This window comes from Babylonia areolata, chromosome 19, assembly GCF_041734735.1.
Source record: "Babylonia areolata isolate BAREFJ2019XMU chromosome 19, ASM4173473v1, whole genome shotgun sequence".
Classification (NCBI taxonomy): Eukaryota; Metazoa; Mollusca; class Gastropoda; order Neogastropoda; family Buccinidae; genus Babylonia; species Babylonia areolata.
In genome coordinates, this window is record NC_134894.1 from 48120799 (window position 1) to 48137180 (window position 16382).

At 42.2% G+C, this 16382-nt stretch overlaps 1 protein-coding gene across 4 annotated transcripts in view; it reads right to left on the reverse strand.

The window, feature by feature from the left end:
* Positions 1–11861: 11861 nt before the first annotated feature.
* The window catches only part of LOC143293785 (putative transporter HI_0519), an 86976-nt gene continuing 82455 nt past the window's right edge, over positions 11862–16382 (reverse strand). For all 4 annotated transcript variants that reach the window (XM_076605023.1, XM_076605027.1, XM_076605024.1 and 1 more), the window contains exon 13: positions 11862–15168. In XM_076605023.1, the coding sequence (XP_076461138.1) occupies positions 15143–15168 (26 nt within the window). In that variant the 3' untranslated portion in view covers positions 11862–15142. The remainder of the gene's footprint in view (positions 15169–16382) is intronic.

The following is a 16382-nucleotide window of genomic DNA, read 5'->3' on the forward strand; positions in this document are numbered from 1 at the left end:
GCCTTTTTTGCGAGGGGTGGGTGGGTGGGGGGACAAAATGAAGCATTTCTGGGTACCATAAAGGGCCGAAGAATTGTTCAAGCCTACCGTTTGTTTACAAATAATTAAGAGACCTCGATATCCTAGACTGCAATGTCTTTGATGATTAAAACATACCGTTTTGGTGGGCGGAGGGCTGACAGAATGAAGCATTTATGGGTACCATAAAGAACTGAAGAATTGTACAAGCCTACCGTTTGTTTACAAATAATTAAGAGACCTCTGTATCCTAGATTGTGATGTTTCGATGATTATTAAGACATGCGTCATGGGGGCGGACAGGTGGATGAAATGAAACGTTCTTTGGTACTGTGGAGGATCAAAGAATTGTTCAAGCTTACCGGTTGTTTGCAGAGAAGTTAGATATCTCGATATCCCGTATTATTGTCTTTAATGATTAAGACGCGCGTTTCGAAGGTGGACGGACGAATTTGAAACATTCAACAATGTAAGTGATTTCCATTCACACACAGAGATTGAAGAAGTCTCTGAGTTTTCTGCTTATATCGGATAGGGTGGGTGGGGCTGAAACAAATGACGAGAAGTTGTCCTGGTATTTTTGATTTGATTTCCCAATGTGTAATGTATGAATGTTAGTTTTGTCGAAGATCCCAGTAACTATTTATTTAAACCTGTGATGTGACGCGTGATGAGGTATTTGTGTATCACTTGACATGCTGACTAGAGATGGATTATATGTAGATTAACCATGCAGACCAGCTGTGAATGAAACGGTGTTTGGATTAACTTTGCAAAGTATTGCTGTTCACTATCGATTTGAAAAGTCATTCTCTGTCCTGCAATGGTCCGCCCCCCCCCCCCCTCTCTCTCTCTAACGTTCTTGTCAGACTTATCAAATGTGCAACAGCAGAACAGTAATGAATAGCCATACCTCAACATAGTTTTGTCTGGAACTAAAAACACGCTGTGTATTATAGCACTGAAAGGAGAGGCTTCAAAGACCTAGACAATCGTTTGTTTCTTTGTGTGACATGTACTTTAATTATGTCATAGCCCATAAGCTTATTACGTCACCCTTGTCCTGTCACTGTGTATGACAAGGATACACACACATCCATAGCCAATGCGTGCAGATCACTGCAATTCAATCGTGAACAAATATTTGTGGGATGAAGGCACAGCGGCCAAATTGGTTTGGCAATGTACTTTTGATCCAGTGTTCACCAGTGATCAGGGTTCGAGGCCCCGTTTCGGCCTGGTGTTGTAATAATAATAATGATGATGATGGTATTTATACAGCGCTGAATCTTGTGCAGAGACAAATCTAAGCGTTTCACACCAGTCATTCACACGCATGCATAACTCTAAAACTGAAGAAACTGAAGACAAGGAAGAGGTAGGGGAGGGAGGCTATCTTGTGAAGAGGTGGGTTTTAAGGCCAGACTTGAAAGAGTTGAGTGCAGAGACCTGACGAAGCGAAAGAGGAAGTTCATTCCAAATACAAGGTCCAGAGACAGAGAAAGAACGGCGTCCAACAGTGGAGTGTTTGAATCTGGGTATGCGTAAACAGAGTGGATCCGAAGCCGATCGTAGAGAGCGAGATGGAGTGTAGAGGCGAAGGCAACCACAAAGATAGGAAGGGGCAGATTTGTGAATACATTTATAACATAGAGTGCTGATCTTATACTTTATTCTGTGTGAGACAGGGAGCCAATGGAGATGTTGCAAAATAGGAGTGATGTGCTCAGATCTTTTCTTTCTGAGGACAAGTCGGGCAACAGAGTTTTGTATGCGCTGAAGGGATTGAATGGATGAAGCAGGCAAACCAGACAATAGAGAGTTACAGTAGTCAAGGCGAGAGAGAATGAGAGAAACGACAGGTGTAAATGTTGCGACGGTGGACAGATATTTCCGAATGGAACTGATGCGTCGCAATTGACAGTAGCGTCCTTGGGAAAGGCAGTTCACTCTGATTGTTCTCACTCCACCCAGGTGTGAATGGGTACCTGACTTCAGATGGGGAAGGTTAAAGGTTAAAAAAGACTGGCGGAAGGAAAGGACTGGGCCCCGCCTTGCTACGCCGAGCCCCAGACACTTAACTGCCCCGATGGCCGGTAAACAGCTACAGGACCTTTTGAGCACTGCGAGGATGACAGACTGTGCAGCCCTCTTCCACAACTGTGAGATTATTTAAGGATAAAATAATGGCAGTTCGCATAATCATTCACATATTGCCTCACCTGTTAAATGTTTACAACAGTTCTTTTAGATAGATAGATAATTGTCAGAACCAAGAGAACTGTATATATCTGCCAACAGTTCATTTAAAAAATTTACTATTAGAGAAATACGAATTTCTTGCTGTTATCACAGTTGAACCTTATTGCTTGAAAATGCTCAAACTGCGTCGGAACTTCGTATGAAAGTTGCCCAGAAGTGTGTCGACAGTTGTGCCCCTTGTTTACCCTCAGTCGGAAGGTCGGAAAACCAGTTTGATGAATCTGGATTCTGTGCCCGAGCGCTGCTCAGGCGTTGGCATGAAAACACGTGCCGTGTGCATTGCTGTGTTTGCTCATCTGCGCGTGCGCAGTGTGCAGTCGTGTTCTGGCACCAAGGGTATGAGGAGTGGAGAAAAGAAAAGAGAAATTATCGTCAGTGACGTCATCGGGGGGTGGGGTAGGGGGGGGGGGGGTGTCTGGATGGTCTGATTGTGGCACGAACTGTGAAAAGCGGGGTAATTTCCAATTTTATTTGTCCTAAATTCAGGCACCTATTTTAACGGCAATTGTTTGGGATATTTTAAGCCATTTCTTCTTCCATATAATCATGTTAAGACCCATTTTTCAGAGATTTTCGACTGTTTTGCGGGTTAGTGTCCTTCGACAACTTTAATACAGATTTAGTCACTACAAGTAGTGTGTATCTGTCTTGCCAGGTCCAAATTATCGTCTGCAATGACCTGTCTATTTAGTCTGTGCATGTCAGTGAGCTGCTCTTTCACTCCACCCCCCACACCCCACCCCTCTCTCCGTCCCCTCTAAATTATTCAAAAGTAAAACAAAAGTCATGGTGGCTTGAGTCGACAAGTTTTTGGTTCGTGTTCAAAGTAAGGTTTATTTCTCGTCGTTTCAAAGCGCAGTTCTTCATTGGGTGGGTACATTACAAGCTACATGTCAGATTTCATATATGCCAGCATTCCAAACGCACGAAAATTTTCGCTTGGGTAGGTGCCGGAATTTAGGAACCCTGAAATGGGAAGTTACCCCCAAAGCGGGTCAGCTGGAAGCCACTGGCTTTCAGATGGTATATGTGATTATATACAGCGCTGGTCACCAAGGATCTGCTGTAGTCTTGTCATTGCGGACATCAGCCACTGGTGGTGATTGTGTCGTGTTTGCATGCAAATACTGTACCCACTAATTCATACGCACTTATCACACAAGAATCGAGAATATTTAATCCTTTCACCCCTTTTGGGGCATGGAGGATGTTATGTAACAGCGATAGTATTTTACGCCAAAATTAAACATAAACAATTAAAATAACATAACTATCAGAAACAGAATACAAACTATATGAAACACAACATAAATGATAGTATTTTTCTGGTATTAAACCTCAGGATAGATCAGACTACGTTGCTCATCTTTGCAACATTACTTAAGTTTAAGCAAATTGTCTTTGCTGCATGAAATAAATTACACAGAAAGCCTCTTCCAACAAGAAAAATTAAACAATCGTTGGCCTTTTTCTCGCTGACGTTGTATTGCAACAATCTCTTCCGAATCTTTATTCAGCAGAATAAGTCTAAATTTTTTTTTTTTAAATCGTCCTTTTTTTTTTAAATTACAAGTCCTACGTCATAACCATGTAATACGTCATTTACTTAAATGAGGTCACATGAGTCATCATGTAAACATTTGTTGTCCTTTCAGCATCAATGATCTGAAGTAGATGACTCCTTTGTGCAGCAGCCCACACACACACACACACACACACACACACTTCCAAGATGCAAACTTTGGCTCGTGTTACCCCATCAAACCAGACGGGAATTTGACCTGATTTATACATTTGAGAATAAGGCTACATGCATTGTATCACACTGGTTGCAGTGCATGCATGCTGGATCCTGTAAGATAGATGGTGCATCAATAGTAGTCCTCCTCCTCCTCCTCCTCTTCCTATTCCTTACCTTCTCCTCCTCCTCCTCCGTCTTCTTCTTGTTTCTTCTTATCATCATTATCATATGGTTATTATGATTAGCATCAGCATCTTTATGGTAATGATGCCGACCAGGGCGAATTGGACCGATACCAATGTTTTGTTTTCGGTAATATATATATATATATATATATATATATATATATATATGTTTGTATTTATATATATGCGCGCGCGCGTGTATGTGTGTGTTCCACGTGCCCATGTTATGAAATTTTCAATGTGTTCATGTCATAGATATCGTATAAGTATTTAACTTTGAAATGTCGTGCTAGCTTCTAGAAGCAAGTTTATAGATAAGGCTTAACTGTACTGACTTTTGAACAAAAAAATTGTTTGTATGAAAATATTTATGAAAGTTATATTTATTGTTTTTGTATATACTACAGAGAAGAAGAAAAAAGAAGAAGTGATTAAGTAAGTGTTGTGAATACCATTACCCCCCTGTCACTTTTTATCTGGATATTCCATATCGTGAGATGCTCCATTCCAAGGTTGTCAGTGTGATATATATATATTGTCCTGATAACACTGTGATGCTGCCCCCTGGTCTATACTGTCTTCCCTGTTCAGTCCTCACCCCTGCCCCCCTCCTGCAGGCCATGGGGATACCGGTGTAACATCCTGAAGTTATCCCCCCCTCCCGGCTGGATTTTACCCCCGGGTCATTCTGGGCTAGCCTCGAATGACCCCCCCGAGGTCGTTTGTGGCTAGTTAAGATCAACGCTCCGCCACCATTAGTTTGGAAATGAACCCTTTCTTTTGGTTTATTCAAGCTATTTAGAAAAAAATTTTAAAGATGTCGTTCTAAGCTAGCCTTTACCTACCCTTCTCCTTTACCCCCCCACCCCCCACCCCCCCACCCCCATCTCTCCATTATTACTTGTTCGAAGTAAACGTGGGTGGTCGGGGGGGTCTATTATTATAGCCTGTATTGATTCTAACCGATGGGCGCAATAGCCGAGTGGTTAAAGCGTTGGACTTTCAATCTGAGGGTCCCGGGCTCGAATCTCGGTAACAGTGCCTATTGGGTAAAGGGTGGAGATTTTTTCCGATCTCCCAGGTCATCATCCGTGCAGACCTGTTTAGTGCCTGAACCCCCTTCGTGTGTACACGCAAGCAGAAGATAAAATACGCACGTTAAAGATCCCGAAATTTATGTCAGCGTTTGGTGTGTTATGGAAACAAGAACATGCCCAGCATGCACACCCCCGAAAGCAGAGTATGGAGTATGGCGGGGAGTGGGGGGGGGGGGGGGAACGGCCACACACGTAAAAGCCCACTCGTGTTCATACAAGTGAACGTGGAGTTGCATTCCACGACCGAAAAAGAAGATTGTAACTGGGCCAAGTTTACCCACAGGAGTCATTTCAAGCTGGAATGGAATAACCCATATATCGACTTCGAGGAGCGGGATAATCCAGTTGGAAGGGGGTGGAGGGGCAATTCTGAATAAATGAAGTCTACCTTCGGCGGGTCATTCCAGGCTAGTCTACACTGACCCCCCGATTAATCAAGGCTGGTCATATTTAAGCCCCGGGGGGGAAATCAAAGGGGCGGGGGGTACGAATAAGCTGCTACACCGGGGGGCCCTCAGTAGAAATACTATCCCCACCGTCTGGAAAGCCTGTGCTGGAAAGTTCCTGGGTTTTCTGGGTTTTTCTATTTCTTTTTATCTTTTCTTTGATCGTTTTTCAGCCTTGTTGGTCTTTTCACCCATACTTTTTTCTACAGAGCGTTGAATAGTTCTTTGTCTTCATCTGGACTTGATAATGATTGGTCGCTCTTACAATGCTGTGTTCTTTCTTTGTGCATCGGTCGTAGGAGGTGCCCGTTGGGAGTTTTGTTTTGTTTGGTATGCCTGTTGTTATGCATGGTATTGCATATCATGTATCATCATGTTTATTTATGGTCTGATGGTCTGTGTGTGTGTGTGTGTGTGTGTGTGTTTCTGTCTGTGTCTGTGTGTCTCTATGTGTGTGAGTCTCTCTGTCTCTCCCTCTCTCTATCTATCTCTCTATGTCTCTGTGTCTGTGTTTCTCTCTCTCTCTCTCTCTCTCTCTCTCTCTCTCTCTCTCTCTCTCTCTCTCTCTCTCCTGTGTGTGTGCGTGTGTGTGTGTGTGGGCGCGCGCGCATCTCTCTCTCTGTTTCTCTCTCTCTCTCTCTCTGTGTCTCGCTCTGTGTGTGTGTGTGTGTGTGTGTGTGCGTGTGTGTGTGTGTGTGTGTGGCCGCGACAGTTGACGGAATGTTCAACGTCAGAGGCATATCCTGGGTTTATTTCCTGCAGTGTGACAGTGCAGTACTTATGTCTAATTTTGTACGGTACAAGTACAGTACTTATTTACGCCTGATTTTCTTTGCCGGCTCTTATGATCCCCTGGATGTTTGGAATCAGCGTTTTCTGTCTGTTGTTTGCTTTGGGTTGTTGGGTTTTTTTCGGCTCTGATTATGCCATGTGTGATCATCGGCTGGGCTATAAGCGATAGAGAGGTAAAGATAACCCATACATCTTACGTCTCTTTCTTATAACAGGACACGGCGCAAATGTGTAAGTACTTAGTGTTTAGGGTTCAAGGGTTGATAGGAAAAACAAATAAAACTGCACGCAGGAAAAAATACAAAAAAAAAGGGTTGTGCTGTCGTGTCGCGTCGCGCTCTCCCTGGGGGAGAGCAGCCCGAATTTCACACAGAGAAATCTGTTGTGATAAAAAGAGAATTACAGTAGAGTCTGGTTGTGTTGCCGCGCTAACTTTGTTCGACAAAATAGGGATGGAAAGGAACAGAGAGAGAGGGGAGGGGGGGGTAGCGATGATGATGATACCGAAGAAACACATAAGTACGGGGAGAAAGGGAGACAGACAGACGGACAGACCGTCATAGATGCATTACATACAAGTCTGTAGAAGTCCCGAGTACAAATAGGCTTCTCTTTTTCTTTTTTAACTGAACAAGTCCAAATGGTTCACAAGATCAATGAAACAAACTGATACAGACGTTTCTTTTTAGGTTGCCTGCTACAGATGGGCAAGCATGACTTTTTTTTCTTTTTTTTTAAATCAAGAGTTGAACTGGATAATGAAATTAATATCGTCGACGGGGTTTTCCTCCTGTAAACGGATAGGAACCAGCTGTTTTGTGTTAATGAACAGGTTTAATTGCTCTCCCTCCCTCCACCCCCCTCCCCCCCTTCTCTCTCTCTCTCTCTCTCTCTCTCTCTCTCTCCTGTGTGTGTGTGTGTGTGTGTTGATGAAGCATATCGGATTTTTAATGGTTCTTTTTCTTTCCATCTTGCTCTTTTCTTTTGCCGTTATCAGAGAACTGTTTTCTTGTGGCTGGCTGGCTAGTGGATGGTTTCCATTGAATAATACTTCTCGGTACTGTAGAGAAAAGTTTCGAACACAAAATCCACGGCATAAGATCGACTGGTGTAATTTTGTTCCACGCAGAACTAGTTGCCTTTCTCAGAAGAACAAAGATAAATAACAAAAAGACTGGCCAAAACATAGTATGCTTTACAAAACTAATCAGAGCTGATTAGTGGATATGTTTGTATACCAGCCAACTCAGTTTCGAACAACATTCTAAATAGATTATTTATTGTTATTATAATTAGTGTGGTATTTCCTCTCATGAGAACGGCAATTTTTGCTGGGAATTTTCGCCTTTTCCAGTCTGGTTAATTAAAAAGGCATTGCGTTCGAAACAGTTCTTTACCGTAACAGATGGGCAATTTTTTTTTGCTTTTGTTTTTTGTTTTTTGTCAGGAATATCGCAACCTTATGGACATATGTGATTATCTCCTCCATTTAATTAACTGTATTAAGCAAACGCGTCCACATATGTGATTGTCTCCTTCATATGACTGTGTGAAACGTGTCCCTGAACACAGAAGCTAGAAGGATCATCTTTGTCAGTGTTTCTCGTATAAAAAAAAATGTTGTGTAGTTTAGTTTTCTTTCCCCTCGTATTCCACAATTCGGGCAGTATATATTCTTCCCTGTTTGGTCAGTCGGTGGAATGGCATTTCTAATATATATATATATATATATATATATATATATATATATATATATGTGTGTGTGTGTGTGTGTGTGTGTGTGTGTGTGTGTGTGTTTACATATATATATATAACGGTTACAGAATACAGAGCATACGGTGTGTTCGTGTAATTTGTCGTTATGTTTTCGGTTTTCTTCTTCTCCTTCTTCATCATAAATTAAAACTTTGTTCTTTTCACTTTGTCGGTCGCGATGTACAGTATGTCATTAATAAATTTATCTAATCAGCTCGTTCGTTTTGTTTGGGTCTGAAAGCGACAAGCATGTTGGTAGTGGAGAACATTCGTTTACAAGATTCACAGACTGACAACCATACTGAAACCAACACGCATGTATTTTGCAAAGAAGTGGTAGCATATAAAGTGTGCTTTTTGTAAATCATGATTTTTCCATCCTCAAGCACTTCCCGTGGGAAAAAAACTGGCTGGTTCAAAAACGGCAGTCTTTATACTACTATAGTTTTCATGATTCTAAGGATAACAATACTTTAAACAAAACGCATGCACTTACGAACATTCGGGTACGGTACATGATTCATGGATAAACAACAATGCTAATGCACATAATCGCTGCTGACAAACACTCGTATTTAGACACAACGCGTACTTACATTCCTCGTTTACACGTCATCTTTAACTTGTCAGAAGACATTGTGGTCACTCTGACACATATGCACGCGACGCCGCTACCAAACTAACACGCACACACTCACACATATACACATACACGCACACTTGCACACACACAATCGCACATACAACTAACACACACACAAACGCATGTATGCATGTGCTTGCACACGCACACACATGTACACACTCCTACACGAAAGACACACAGACACATGCACACTAACACACACACACACACACACACACTGTAAAGCATATAGACTTGCCCTTGGTGTACATTTCCATGCATCGACCCTCGGAACATACAAAGAAATATGAGTACTACCTTTAGATGAATAACGAAACCTCGCATGTGCTAAATACGTATTGAGAAGCTCAACAACTGAAAATTATACGTCAAAGGAAGTAAAAATTACATCCGGAAACAACTTCCCCAAAAGAGCTAAAAACATATCTTATTTAACACCCATTGGCACGTTTGTGTCAAACCTGTTCGAAAAGTCTGAAATTAATTCAGATGACGTAGACACACAGAAGACCGTAAGTCCATACGCCATCTGGGAGATGAATAAAGCACATTTTGATGTTAATCATACTGACATTAAAAAGAATGAAAATCTGAATATCATGGCAACGGAAGTCCGAGTACACCTTCAAAACAGATACTGTGATCATTTACAGATCTAGATACACAGACGGCTCACTATTAGACAATGGCCAAGCAGGTTCAGCTTTCGTTATACCAAAACTGAAAACGGAAAGATCATACTATATTAGTAAAAAAAATCATTCAATATTCACTGATGAACTTATTGCTGTTCTTATGGCTCTAAATCATATTCTTGATCTTCCAGTTTGCCTTCTACAAGTCTTGTTTTGCGTTGATTCCAAATCTGTATTATGTGCTTTAAACTCATCAAATTGTAAGAACAAATCCAAAATCATAATAGAAATCAGCCACATTTTACATCTTTTAAGCTTGAAAGGAACACATATTACGTTTTGCTGGGTTCCTTCACATCTTGGTATTCTCTACAATGAATGGGCTGACAGGGTTGCAAGAAAAGGTGCAAAAAACAGGGAACCATAGAACTTTATGTGCCTCTGTCTGTACAAAAGAGTTATCGAATACTAGGAAAAAAAAACATCGTGGAACAAAGTCAGAATTTTAACAGGAAAACGGCAAAGCTTTAAACCATAGTGTAAATAATGTTCAACAACCGGAAACTATTAATCAGTCAAATACACGCAGTAATTCAATAAGATTAAGGCAGATTCATACATTATCAAACAGGATAAAACTGAACGCTTTTATAACTAAGTTCAGCAAAGATGTGAGATGCATATGTGGAGAACATATATGTAGCAACCATGAAATATTTGAATGTCAGAATCTAAAATGTTTTTTGCCAGACTTCACTAAAAGTTCTTTTGAATGTGTTATTAACAATTCCAATATGTTATTTGTTATTGCAGAAGGTTTGCTGCGTACTCCTATAGGACATTTGTTATAGTTGTTATAGCTGTTTGTTGTTGGCGTTTATAACGTTTCCATTTTCCCTAGCATTGTCTCTCCCTATTCAGCCTCCACACATACACACACTTTTACTCCTCCCCCTCCCACAACCCCTACCCCCACGGTTGTTTGTTGTTGTTGTTGTTGTTGTTTTGGGGTTTTTTGTTGGTTTGTTGTTGTTGTTTTTTGTTTGTTTTGGGGTTGGTTTTTTTTTCGTCTAATAACACTTCAAGTGGAAAGACGTTAAACTGAAGACGACGACACACACACACACACACACACACACACACACACACACACACACAGACAGAGTTGAGTTTTCTTTACGCCGTCCACTGATGATACCGAAAGAAAAACCGTGGACTTTTATTACGTGCCCCCAGCATCTGTCTTACCACACAGTTCATAGCCTGTCATGTGAAGCTGGAAGACTGTGCACATGATATGGCATCGCACAAGGGCAGAAACTTTGTACACAGGAGGTAAGGTGTTTGTATTTCTTTTTATCACAACAGATTTCTCTGTGTGAAATTCGGGCTGCTCTCCCCAGGGAGAGCGCGTCGCTACACTACAACGCCACCCATTTTTTTTGTATTTTTTCCTGCGTGCAGTTTTATTTGTTTTTCCTATCGAAGTGGATTTTTCTACAGAATTTTGCCAGGAAGAACCCTTTTGTTGCCGTGGGTTCTTTTACGTGCGCTAAGTGCATGCTGCAAAGGGACCTCGGTTTATTGTCTCATCCGAATGACTAGCGTCCAGACCACCACTCAAGGTCTAGTGGAGGGGGAGAAAATATTGGCGGCTGAGCCGTGATTCGAACCAACGCGCGCAGATTCTCTCGCTTCCTTGGCGGACGCGTTACCTCTAGGCCGTCACTCCGCATTTTGGGAGCACGGACTAACATCAACGGATTTTCAGTTCATCAATCTGTTGTCCTTCCCACTCCATTTGTTCATGTTCACATCATAGAATCTTCCTGGTCCCTGTCAGGGGAAGTAACAACGAATGCCTTAAAATCGGATCATCAGAGAGAGTTAGCTCCCGTCGTACATGAAAGCGGGCCTGTGTGTGTGTCTGTGACTCCCCCTGATCTACCAATCCAAAAGGCATTCGATTTTACTTTCCCAGACACCATCTTTTCATGGCAGCATCTGAAAAACGGTACTACGCATTTCTTCAGAGACTGTCAGCGTTACGTGGTGTGCGTTGTACAGTGCTGTCCACTGTTTTTACCTGACAACCCGTCATGACGACTTCTGTCCGTCTTTGCTGAATTATAAAGCCATGAAACATTTTTTCTTTTTGAGTGGGTGCAATGTCAATGTGCAGGAACAGCTAAAAATGGTTAAAACAAATTCCTTTTCTTAAATGATTCAAAATTACGCTAATTTTCTGCAGGCATTCTTTCAACAGTGATTTCCGACTCAAACACATAGATAATACGCGATCTTTACTACTCGCATAGAAAAAAAGTGTATTATACATGTAACATGTTGTACAGGATTCTTATAAAAACATTACTGATGAATGGTACAACCAAGCAATCGTATAAAACCATTTGCAAGGATACATTTTTTTAAGATTCTGAATACAGAAATGGATATTGTTTGGGACTAAAGGGGTACATGTTACATGCCTGCCTAGCTCTCTCTCTCTCTCTCTCTCTCTCTCTCTCTCTCTCTCACACACACACACACACACACACACACACACACACACACCAAATTAACTCTGTTAATATTTCATGTATCCAAAAAGAAATTTTCCCTCTTAAAAATAAAAATAATTAAGAAGACAATATTCACATCAGTCGTGGTCTTACAAACGTTCAGAGTTCACAATCTACATTCAGTCTTCAAAACAGTTCTGAAACACACACCAAAAACCAGCCAATAAAAGTAAAGTTTGAATGTAGTTGGGGGGGTGGGAGGTGGGGTGGGGATCACGAGTATGAAGTACACAAAGCCTTACGCTGATATGTATGTATGTACCGTCAGAGATTTTAATAAGTAATGGATTGAAATTAGCTCCCCTGCCGAAACAGTGTGCGTGTTTGGTGTGGAAGTCGGGAGGACGGTGTGTGTGTGTGTGTGATTGTGTGTGTGTGTGTGAGTGTGTGTGTGTGTGTGTGTGTGTGTGTATGTGTGTGTGTGTGTGTGTGTGTGTATGAGTGTGTGTGTGTGTGTGTGTGTGTGTGTGTGTGTGTGTGTGTGTGTATGAGTGTGAGTGAGTGTGTGTGTGTGTGTGAGTGTGTGTGTGTGTGTGTGTGTGTGTGTGTGTGTGTGAGTGTGTGTGTGTGTTAGTGTGTGTTGTGTGTTACTATGTGTGTGAGTGTGTGTGTGAGAGAGAGAGTGAGAGTGTGAGTGCGTGAGTGAGTGTGTGTGTTAGTGTGTGTGAATGTGTGTGTGTTTGTGTGTGTGCGTGCGTGCGTGAGAGAGAGAGAGGGAGATGATACTAACCTATCATGAACAATTTCAAAAGTGAACGAGTGGAAGGGAGAAACAGAACCAAACGTAGCCCAGGTTTCCTAACCACAAGAACAAGGACAACTGCAACTAACAAGCAAAAAAAAAAAAAAAAAAAAAACCCAAAAGAAAGCACACACAAAAAAACCAAAAAAAAACCTACCTTTTCGTTCACATCACCACAGATCGCACACTTCTCTTTACAACACAGGATCAGTGGCTAAGGCTAAGGTTAAAGATCCCACAGTCATTGAATTCCAGTCTACTGTGTCTTGGGCTTGGCATAGGAAGGCAGGGCCCATTCCTCTCAATACGGCGTTTGAACCAAATCTGTCCGAAGTCAGTTACCCATTCCCACCTGGAGGGAGTGAAGGAAAATCGGAGTAAAGTGCCTTTCCCAAGGAACACAGCACCATACCGAAACGGGGCCTCGAACCCTGATCACTGGTGAACACTGGACCAGAGGAGCCAGTTGCATTGCTCGGACGGAAGAGCCTAGCATGGTCGTAACCCGCTACTAAAACTGTCTGTAGTATGGAACTGACCAATGGCGTATAGTTCGGTCAACGTATGCATTTAGTCACGTGTAACTGTCAAAAAGTTAGAACCAAGCAATGCAACTGGTTTACTAGTGAAAGCTGACAAAGTCCAACCCCTGAATGATACTGACACGGAGCCTCCTTACTGATTCAGTTGAACGGAGATATCTGATCCAAACTGCCCTTACAAAGCCGAGAATTACGAGGACTCACGTCTTCGCAGATTGATCACAACTTTGCAAAAGAGGCTTGTCGTCAGAAGGATTTGTGATGAAACTGACATTTCACATTGTTGCTTACACTCTACTAAACTGTACATGGCAATGCTAAGACTGCCCAGCTAAATAGAATATTCGAAATCTTTTTTTTTTCTTTTTCTTTTTCTTTTTTACTAACCAGGTTAAACACAAAATTATGTCACACCGAAATAAAAATAATAAACTGCTAATGACACACTTCGTGACATACTGTCTTCAACATTTAAGCTACTCATGGCAAATAAAACTAGGCCCTTCCGTTTGATTTATCGTCTCAACCAGCAAGTTAACTGATTCATGAAATAATGCAATCTGGAATAACATTTCTTCTCATTCAAATGATTTTCTCTCTCTCTCTTTCTCTCTCTCTCTCTCACACACACACACACACACACACACACACACACACACACACACACACAGCTGACCGGGTCTTCTTTATGTGTTACTCAGTCAAGAAAGACACAAAAGTAAAACAAAATGAAAACCAAATAACACCATTTAACAGTAGCACTACATCACGACGAAAACCTTCACCACCAACAAAACGCCATCATCAACATTGGTGATGATGATCATGGTGATAATTTCTACGTGCGTTCTAACATACCTGAACTGATCCAAACAATACGAATCTCAAGAGCAGTCGCCAGCAAAGTAAGATTTCTATTTCGGCAAGATACAAAATGTCCAACATGGGTTTCAACATCTGTCTTCAGTTAGAGACATGAGCATTCTTGTCGAAAAAAAAGAAGCGTTGAGAATCACACTCTGTTTAAAAAATAGCAACACGATCAAATCTCATCCATTTACTGTACATGCGTAGAACATAAAACAGTAATATAATCATTATACACAACTGATGGGGGGGAATGGCCAGAAGTACAGAAATGTTAAGGCACCTGTGGAAACATATGTATATATCTGAGCCAGCCAGACCGTTTTATAGACACTGGAACAGAGGTAGATCGTTTGCAGGCACTGATAGACCGGCAAGCAGGCATCAGAATCTGACTGAATGATAGTGCGTGCGTGTGCGTGTGTGTGTGTGTGTGTGTGTGTGTGTGTGTGTGTGTGAAAAGAGCTTTCGAGCGATCATTTGACAGAAAGGGACAGACAGACAGAGACAAGGACAGACTGCATGATCGTTGGAGAGCCACGAATAATATGACTGACTCCCCCCCTCTCCCCCATTCCCAGCCCCCCACCACTCCCTCTCCCTCCCTCCCCCTTCTACCACCTCACCCCAATACCCCCCGAGCCTCCCCCCCCCCGGCCCCCCAAGATCCCCCCAGCCCCCCACCACTCTCTCGCCCCCAACGCCTTTTGGCCCCGTAGTTTAGCCCTGAACCGAGCTGTCCATATTTAAGAAGCACTGGAAGAGTCGTTCCCGTTGTGAACGCCAGTCGCCCCATCTGCAGTCTCTCTCTCTCTCTCCCTCTCCACGTGCTCTACTCAAAGTCCTGGTAGAACAGTCCTGAAAACCGATACGTTGGCATGGTGTCAAGACATTAGTTGGAAGTACAATAATCATACTGCTACTGCTGCTACTACTACTACCACTACTACTACCACTACTACTTCCAATAATAATAATAGCAGCAGCAGCAACAACACCAATAATAATAATAATAATAATATGCAGAAGAAAGAGGAGGAGGAGGATGAGAAGAAGATTCATTGATTGATTGATTGATTGAATCTTTAATGTGTAAAGAATTAGGCGCAGTAAAGGCCTTTCTACAATTCTGCCCATTTAACAAAAAACACAAAACATAAAAATAAACGAACGACACAAAACATAGAAATAAAGAGATAAAATGCAATAAAATCAAATAAGAACGAAAAATAAGATTAGCAACTGGAATAGTCATATTAAAAGTAACAAAGCAAAATCCCGTTGAAAAATCCTCTTTGATAGTAAACAAATACGCTTGCGGCCGACAGGAAAAAAAAGGGGGGAAAAACACATATGGTTTAGCACTGCTGCAATGGCGTCGCGCTCTCACCGAGGGGAAAGCAATCTGAATTCCTTACAGAGAAATCTGTTGTGACAAAAAGCTTGTAATACAATACAATATTTGATACGAGAAATAAAACCTCAGTTGAACAGAGCACGCGCGCGCGTGTGTGTGTGCGTGTGTGCGCGCGCGTGTGCGCGCGCGCGTGCGCGTGCGTGTTTGCGTGTATGTTTGTGTACGTCTGTGTATCCGTGTGTCTGAGAGAGAGAGAGCCGCTGTCAGGTGTGACTTTCTACGTGACTATGTCCATTCACGAAGGTGGGATTTCAAGTATAAAAAAAAAACTCGATGAATTCTCCTTGACAGGTCATGCGTAACATTCCCACGATACTAGAGACCACGAGTTTCTGGTTCAGTCAGGTGTCAAGGCGTGCGGGTTGTTCCATACACGCTACACTGCACCTGCTTGATAACAGAGAGATAGAAAGAGAGAGAGAGATAGAAAGAAAGAGAGAAAGAGAGAGAGAGAGAAGCAGATGTCTGACCTAAGCTTGACCCCAACGTGCTCGTCAGGCCTTGAAACTCTTCCCTGGGCTCGCAGTACAGCATCGGGCGCAATAACGAGTGGTTAAAGCGTTGGATCTTCAATCTGAGGGTCCCAGGTTCGAATCTCGGTGACGGCGCCTGGTTGGTAAAGGTTTTTTTCCGATCTCCCAGGTCAACATATGTG